General features: G+C 45.8%; 1 protein-coding gene across 1 annotated transcript; it reads left to right on the forward strand.

Moving 5' to 3' along the window:
- Positions 1-275: 275 nt before the first annotated feature.
- Positions 276-7909, forward strand: shha (sonic hedgehog signaling molecule a). Its single transcript, XM_041814333.1, has 3 exons — positions 276-773; positions 4497-4758; positions 6636-7909. Exons 1-3 carry the CDS (start codon positions 474-476, stop codon positions 7307-7309), a joined length of 1236 nt encoding a protein of 411 aa, XP_041670267.1. The 5' UTR covers positions 276-473; the 3' UTR covers positions 7310-7909.
- The last annotated feature ends 254 nt before the right edge of the window (positions 7910-8163 follow it).

Consider the following 8163-nt stretch of genomic DNA (forward strand, 5'->3'; position numbering starts at 1 on the left):
TCCCCTGTGAGTTCTGGAAAATGGGAGGGTGAAAAAAAAGACGGTTTATAATTGATGTTTTCCCATGGAACAGCCCCTCCTCCCCGCGACACAGGCTCACCCTCAGGTGGAAGAAATCTTTTAAGATTTTTTTGTGGGATAACATCAGGAGGGTTTGTCTAGGAGAGCCAATCAAATCCCTCCCCTGCTATAGATCGGTGCTATAATACAAAGCAGTAAAAGCGGTCGCCTCACACAAGCGGCTGCAGCTCGACTAGAGATCCCGTGGCTTTTAATTCCCTCACTACTTTTTTTTAACCCTCCTTCGATGTGCCCCGTTATTGCCGTTTGTCTGAGGCGTTCATTTCCGCACCTGCCACAGTAGAGACCAGGCGAAGGCGAGGTAGAGGAGGAGACAAGGACATTGCGAGAGCCGGGAGAGGCAGACGGCAGAGATAGCAGCGGCGACTCGTTTGAGATCTTAAAGGACAAAAATGCTGCTCTGGATCAGAATCGTATTGGTCGGTCTCGTCTGCTTGTCCTTGGTGTCCTCTGGGATGGGATGCGGGCCGGGCAGGGGCTACGGCAGGAGAAGACACCCGAAGAAGCTGACACCTCTTGCGTACAAGCAGTTCATCCCCAACGTGGCGGAGAAGACCCTCGGGGCAAGCGGCAGATACGAAGGCAAGATCACAAGAAACTCCGAGCGATTTAAAGAACTGACTCCCAATTATAACACAGACATCATATTCAAGGATGAGGAGAACACCGGTGCTGACCGGCTAATGACTCAGGTAAGGAGACTAGATTCTCTCTTTTTTTTTTTTCCTCCTAACGCACCATCACTGCGCACTGCAACAACCTCCCTGTCAGACTGATTGCGCACCTTAAGTGAAGTCTGTTTTACCCGCTGCTGAACTCTCAGCCCGAGCCTTTTAACTTCACTGTAAAAAGCAGATGCGCTTTCTGCAGCAGCATGGGAGTTTTCAGCGGCTGCAGGCTGGAAGCGAATGTAGAAATCCAGCTGGAGAAGTGATGTGCAGGCGGACAGTCAGGACACTCGGCCTTCATGATTGTGACAGTGGATTTAAAATATTAATGTGCCCCTCTCCTCATATCTATATTTGTATCTTTGTGAGGCTCTATTTGTTGTCTTACAGGCGCACATCCATGCTCCGTGAACACATGCAGTATTTGTTGCTGATTTCAGTTGTACATTGCAGCTTGTTTTAAGCGCCTTTTCTTTGATTCTGAACACAGAGAGCTGGTGATGCGCACCGCTTCAAACAGCCGGGCTTATTCAGGCATGGCGTGGCTCATTCAGACATTTTCTCGCACAGGCTGCTGTAATTTAGCCTTTCGCATGGTGTGCAGCAGCGCGTGAACACAGTGACATTTCTTTGAGAGTGTCCTGAACACTATCAGGACTTCATTTCTGGGTGGGACTCGGTCAATTATAGGAGCGAGGCGCACGGGGCTTGATGGTGCCTGACTTGCACGGATGATGACATCTTTCTTTAAATACTCCATCCTCGTGGAAGGTTGTCAAAGCTCGCGCTGTGCAGATAAGACCAGGCTCGGCTGAAGATGTAGCCTTGATTTCTCTCCAGGCTGCAGGATGCCGCGTCTCTCCAGCATGACTTTTAGCACTCAGATGCTGGTGAATTATTAAAGGCGCTTGGGTGATATCGGCTCAGTAATAATAAAAATGCCGGTGGTGGTGGTGGTGGTGGTGATGGTGGCGATGAAGCCATGCAGGCGCGCGCCGGAGTCCCTGAACCCGTGCCTCGCACCATGCATGAGCACGAGCTGCGATGAAATATTCACTGTGCGTGCGGGCTCAGCCCTCCCCACATCTCCTCTGTGAGACACCTATAGCGTCTCATACTCACACAGCGTGGGTATACAAGGCGCATGGGGAGGTAGTGGGAAAACTGGGGTTCAGGCAGTCCACGCGGAGGAGTTTCCAGGATCCTTAGAAACAAGGGGAACTGCTTGTTATTCTGACATTTTAGTCGTTTCAAGGATTATTTGGTGGCACGTGTCTGCAGAGTTTTATCCTAAATAAAACACCCCACCTGCTGTTGTGTTTCTGTGTTTAATCATCCAAACGCACGTGGAGTCATTTGGATAAATAGGATGATAAATGGCGTCTGCAGTGGAGAACTAGTCTATAATGTTGCCTAAAAATACCACTTCTGGGTGCTGCTAACAGATTTGTTCTAAAACCGTCAAAAGCTGTGCTTCCTGGTCCACCCTCCACCTTCCAATCAGCATCCGAGCATCCACAGAAAACACACCAACAGCCACCAAGTGAGAAATTTACATGAAAGTGCTTTTTGGGCGCCCCTCACCAGGCCCGAACGCAAATTGAACTTATGACCTCTGGTCAGCGGGAGTTCAGAGTAAGTTGAAACAGGTGAAATTGTCTTAATGGATTAGAGAAATCATCTTTTTAGGGCTCGTGCATTCAAAAGAGGAGAGCTGTGGCTGTTGTGCAGGAGTCTCTGCCAGTGGCATAAGCGTTATCACATGGGGGTTTACACTGTGCCAGCGGCCGTCGCGCTGCTGCATGGCTTTACGCACCAATCTGGGATTTTACGCATGGAGTTTTACGCACGAATGTGCAGGACTTTTCTTGCAAAGTCACATTATTTTGGAAACAAGACTCGTGTCTGCTGTAGCCCCCATGTTTGTGTGCAGTAGGTTCTTTAATTGGCTGAGGTCAAGCAGCATCAGTCACAAAAACCTGTGACTATTATGGCACAGCTCACTTCATAGAAAGCTGCCACAAGAGGCGTTTGATAGGTGATGTTTTATGGAGTTTCACTCCTTCAGATCTTCAAATTGTCGCTTTTTGCGAGGTGTAAAATATTCTGTGTCGTTTTAAGAGATGATTTTTGCGCGTGGATAAGTTGCATGGCGCAATCTCCAAATTTAAAAATGATTCTAGTGGAGTTTGTTTTGCCATGAGATGTAGATCGTTCTACAAGGACAAATATCAGAACTGCTTCACCAAAGTGGTAAATGTTGCTTTTATCTCTAAGTTTCCAGTTTCCAGATTAAATTGCTTTAAAGTGTAGGTTTTTTCTTGCACTGTTGGGATCCTGTCGCCTCTCTCACAGTGCAAAGAGATGAGCTGGTGGCGTATTTGCACTGACAGGTAGCTGATAAGTGTTTCCTCTAACCAAATCATTTGTGAAAAGATTAACAGGGAGGCTGTTGAACAACTTTACCCCGACCGGTCTGGGGCGCCCTGCTGTGCTTCACGGTGGCTGAGCAGAATTTGGCTTGATTTGCGGCACACGACCTGATGAATTAATAAATAGGTTAAGCTTTACGGCTCTTGACTCTGACAATCCCACTCTGAATGTGGGAGGTTTTTTGAAGGGGTCGTTTTTTATCCAACACATTCTACAAGTGTGATATCCTCATAAAATACAGACTGATATATGAGGAGAGGCTTTTTCTTAACTTTAGTGTGAACATTCTCGCTCCAGGCTGTCCATAAGAAAAAAAGGACAGTGGGTCAGACACATAGACGCTCCTCTGTGCGCCCGTACAACCCCTGGATATTTCACCAGTCTGTCAGTCAGCAGCCAAAACAGTTCGACTTAAGGAGGCATGTCACGTCTCCAAGACTTTGCAGGAGTGGAAGAATGAAAGTTTCCCTCCGCGGCTGCACTGAAAAGCCTCTTTGTGATGTTTTATTTGACATATTGCTTGAGTGTCGAGAATAGTTGTCTTGGAGAAGGCCAAGCATCTTCATTGAGAGCGCGCGAGAGAAAGAGGTTGGGGTGCGGACGATTTATTTATAGGACAACCTCCAGATATTTGAAGGCGGCAGCTGCTCTTGAAGATCATCTTCATATCATCTGCATATCAATTATTGATTGAAAGAAAACAGACAAGTTGCAACCAACAAAAGGACGCGCTCATTCCGTGGCCCTAATACAAACTCATGAATTTATAATGTATGCATGTTGTGCTCAGAGCAACTCTTTGGGAGAGGGAGGAAAGAGATGCTGCTCGCACCTTTCCAAGACCAAAGACCCATATGTTATAGGCCAGTGAAGCGAATGCGGTGCCTTATCAATATTTCATCAGCAGCTTTCTTATCCGAGATGTGCCCTCTGACGCTGCTGCTCACACTGACAAATGTGAGCTCACATCCAGGATCAGAGGCAGCTCAGGCGCAGGGTTTCACCTCAGCTTGGGAGGAATCAGGGGCGGCAGGTGGGGATGGAGAGGCCTCACTTTGGGGAGCAAGAAAACACAGCAAATGCGCATTAAGATGCGTGTTTATGGAGGGAATCGGATAATTCTTCCACGTGTGGCGCATGCGTCATGATCATCTGACTAAAATGTATTTTCCACCTCCTTTTATGGAGGCAGAATATAAGAGAAACTCATGGCAGATGCTCCATAGTGAGCCTATATTTTACGCACGTGGACACCTTATTCCCAAGACTTTACGCACAACAGGTGACTAACTGGCTCATTTCTCCCTCTCGCAGAGATGTAAAGACAAGCTGAACTCTTTGGCCATCTCAGTTATGAATCAGTGGCCCGGGGTGAAGCTGCGGGTCACTGAAGGCTGGGACGAGGACGGACACCACTTCGAGGAGTCGCTTCACTATGAGGGCAGAGCCGTGGACATCACCACCTCGGACAGAGACAAGAGCAAGTACGGCACCCTGTCCAGGCTGGCAGTGGAGGCCGGATTCGACTGGGTCTACTACGAATCCAAAGCCCACATCCACTGCTCTGTGAAAGCAGGTAAGAGAGTGCTCAGAGAGAAACTGTCATGCGCACTGCGAGGAGGGAAACACACAGATCTGTACCACAAGTGCGCGCTGTGCCAGTCAGGTTATGGCGATCTAAAGGAGCAGGTGCGAGCCTGGGAAGCTGCAGTCCTTCATTTTAAAGTTTAATGAAAATGGGAGTTACTTCAGAGATGAGAAGAGGGATAGATTAGATGTATGGGAAGCGTCAAGGTCCAAAAATAGAACTCATTAAAGTGCCCAAAACTTGAGTTCAGGGTCAGCCAACACTTACAGTCTGCAAAAACGGAAGAGCAGAAGTGAGATAACACTTCTGCACATCAAATAAATTAAAACACTCAGTTATCAAGAATGTAACAAAAAGGCTGATTAATCAATAAAAGTCAGGACGTGCGCTCGGCAACTCTCTGCTGATGTCATTACGCAGCATGGGGCAGATTTTTGCGCGCAATCATTCATTTTGACATGATTTAGGATTATGAAATCTTCTCTATGAATGATGTATGGCGCATCTGAGCCTGTGGGCTCCTGACTGAACATTTCCCATGCAGCTTATTTCTTGATCTTACATCGCCCCACACTGTCTCCTGGTGGGAACCACGACCACAATCTAACAAGCCTCCTAGATGTGACCTAGAAAAAACAAATCACATTGTTTCTGGATTTTTACGCACAAGAATGCTGCTTTTTGCGTAAAAGGGCGATTATTTTGGATTTGATTATAAAAAGGAAACGAATAAAGCTTGATTTTAAAAGCTTTCTCTATTATGATTTATTTATCTAAGCTTTGAAATCCGGTTTTAATTTTAACACATCCTCATCTTGGCGTCTTACTTTGGACAAAGCAGCCTTCTCAAGGCTAAAGGACACCTACGGCGCTTAGAGAATACTCTTTCACACTGACTGATGGCACTTTCTCTTAGCTTCTTAGCGCAGACTTTATTGATAAATCCCTTACTTATCATTCAGCACACACGTTTTGAGATCAGAGCATGGGCCTGGCCGACGTGTCATTAGGGGTCATGCGACTTTACCAAAAGGATTTGGCTGGAACAATGTTGAATTGGTCGGGCTAAATCTGGTTTTCAGTTGTCACCTTATTTCATGCTCGGGAATCTTAAAAGAAGATTAAAAGCCCCCAAATTGTGAGTAGGAAACACCCTTTTTTTTCTGTGTGTGCAGGGACAGTGAGATCCTAGAGACTGGTATGTGAAGAGCTCCACCAAGGCCAAAATTATTGTCATCAGGACTGACAACAAAGCAGGGAGAGGTGGTGGAGAGAGGGGACATTGATGTTGCACAACAGAAAGCATTTAAGAGTCCGGGCCCTCATTTAAATTCAAATCTACAACTCGAGAGGCTTGGAAAAGTGGCTCCGCTGGGTAAATAGTAGTTGTGAGTCGCCTATTTGTGTGAATTGTCACATAGAGGTTTCTGCACCTGAGTAAATATGGGAAGAGGAGCTGGGAAAGGCGTAAGTGTTCTTTACCGAGAGTCGCTCGATCCACAAGCTGATTTAGAATAACAATGGCTGCCCTTTATTGGGTTTTTTAATTAAGAATAGATGAGCCAAGGCTTTCACTTTTTCAACTCTCAGACAACGTGGGCCAAGCCAATACGCATTTGGCAGACAGGCATCATTATGCAAAATGCATATGGCCCACCATGATGTGTGTAGGCAGGAAAAATACAAATAGGAGTAAAAGAAGGAGGGTTTTGAATTGCATTTGAAAAGGTCTCAAAAGTGCCCAAAGCACCTGCGATTGATTTCTTTAAAGGTTTAAACAGCTTTTTTAAATTATTGTGCAAGGAGAAAACTTAAAATGATGGTTCTGTGATTATATTTAATGATGTCATCTTTTGTTTTGACAGAAAACTCAGTGGCAGCAAAGTCAGGCGGCTGCTTCCCAGGATCCTCCACCGTCACCCTGCAGGACGGCACCCAGAAGGCGGTCAAAGACCTCCAGAAAGGAGACAGGATCCTGGCAGCTGATGACGAGGGAAACCCTGTTTACACTGACTTCATCATGTTCATAGACCAAGACCCGTCGACCAGGAGGCTCTTCTACGTCATCGAAGCCGACTCGGGCCACAAAATCACCCTGACCGCCGCGCACCTCCTCTTCATCAGTCACAACGGCACGGGAGAGGGGCGGATGTCGGCGGCGTTCGCGAGCCAAATCCGACCCGGACAAAAGGTGTTCGTGTTCGACGCCGATCGGCTCGAGCCTGTGACCGTAAAACGGATTTACACGCAAGAGCACGAGGGCTCCTTTGCGCCCGTGACCATGCAAGGGAGCGTCGTGGTGGACCAGGTCCTTGCGTCCTGTTACGCAGTGATCGAAGACCACGAGCTGGCGCACTGGGCCCTGGCACCTGTCAGACTCGCCCACTGGGTGTCCTCGTTGCTTTTTAGTTCCCAGCCTCGTGCCAGTGCGCAGAGCGACGGCGTGCACTGGTACTCCAAGATCCTTTATCAATTAGGAACATGGCTCTTGGACAGCCACTCGATCCATCCACTGGGGATGTCAGTATGCCCGAGTTGAAACTTCTTCTACAGGAGCAGATTGAGACTGAAATGTAGGACACGCGGACTATTCAGTAGATTAAAAAATAAAATAAGAATAATTAAAGAAAAAAAAAGGAACAGACAAGACAAAGGCCCCAGCGGAGTTGGGATATTTATTTCACTGACTTTTCCATGTGTCCCCTTTCAAAGAATGAATGGAGCCTTAAAAAGTTTCTCTTTGAATAATTTATTCTCATGTGAACTCGCTGCTGTCACACAAATGGATTCTGAAAACTGTGTGAGCGGCAAATTGTGCATAATCTATTTTTGTATATCTCAAATGCAAAAAAAGGAAAAAGAAAAAAAGAAAAAAAGGTAAAAAAGAAAAAAAATATATATCGAAAAGAGAAAGAAGACCATGTAGAAAGGAGCTAAATCTGACAGGTTGTAATGTTCATATGTGCATATATGTGCAACTGACTGTTATATTTTGGGGAGAACAAACTTCGCGGGGTTCCATAAATTATATTTTTATACACAGAATTGTAAATTAGATTTTGACAGATCGCTACCGAATCACATTTCGTTATTTGAAATAGTGTAAGATATGAGAATATATTTTAATTTAAATACAGTAGTTGGGAAAGTATTGGAAAATCTTGTACTGCTTGTTTTATTAAGATTTTTATTATTTTGGAGACTGTTCGTTTCAGTTGTCGGAGAGGGACAGATATTCTGCCTCATGTCTGCATTCTCTGCTTTCATTTTGTTTGTGTTTCTATTTTTTCCTGTTTTCTTCTGAGAAAAATATTAAATGCAGATTCTGACAATTCAGTAACAGCTAAAGTAGTACTGAAACACTTTCGTTAAATAAATTAATAAGTAACTCCT

The sequence above is a fragment of the Cheilinus undulatus genome, linkage group 19 (genome assembly GCF_018320785.1).
Source record: "Cheilinus undulatus linkage group 19, ASM1832078v1, whole genome shotgun sequence".
NCBI lineage: Eukaryota > Metazoa > Chordata > Actinopteri > Labriformes > Labridae > Cheilinus > Cheilinus undulatus.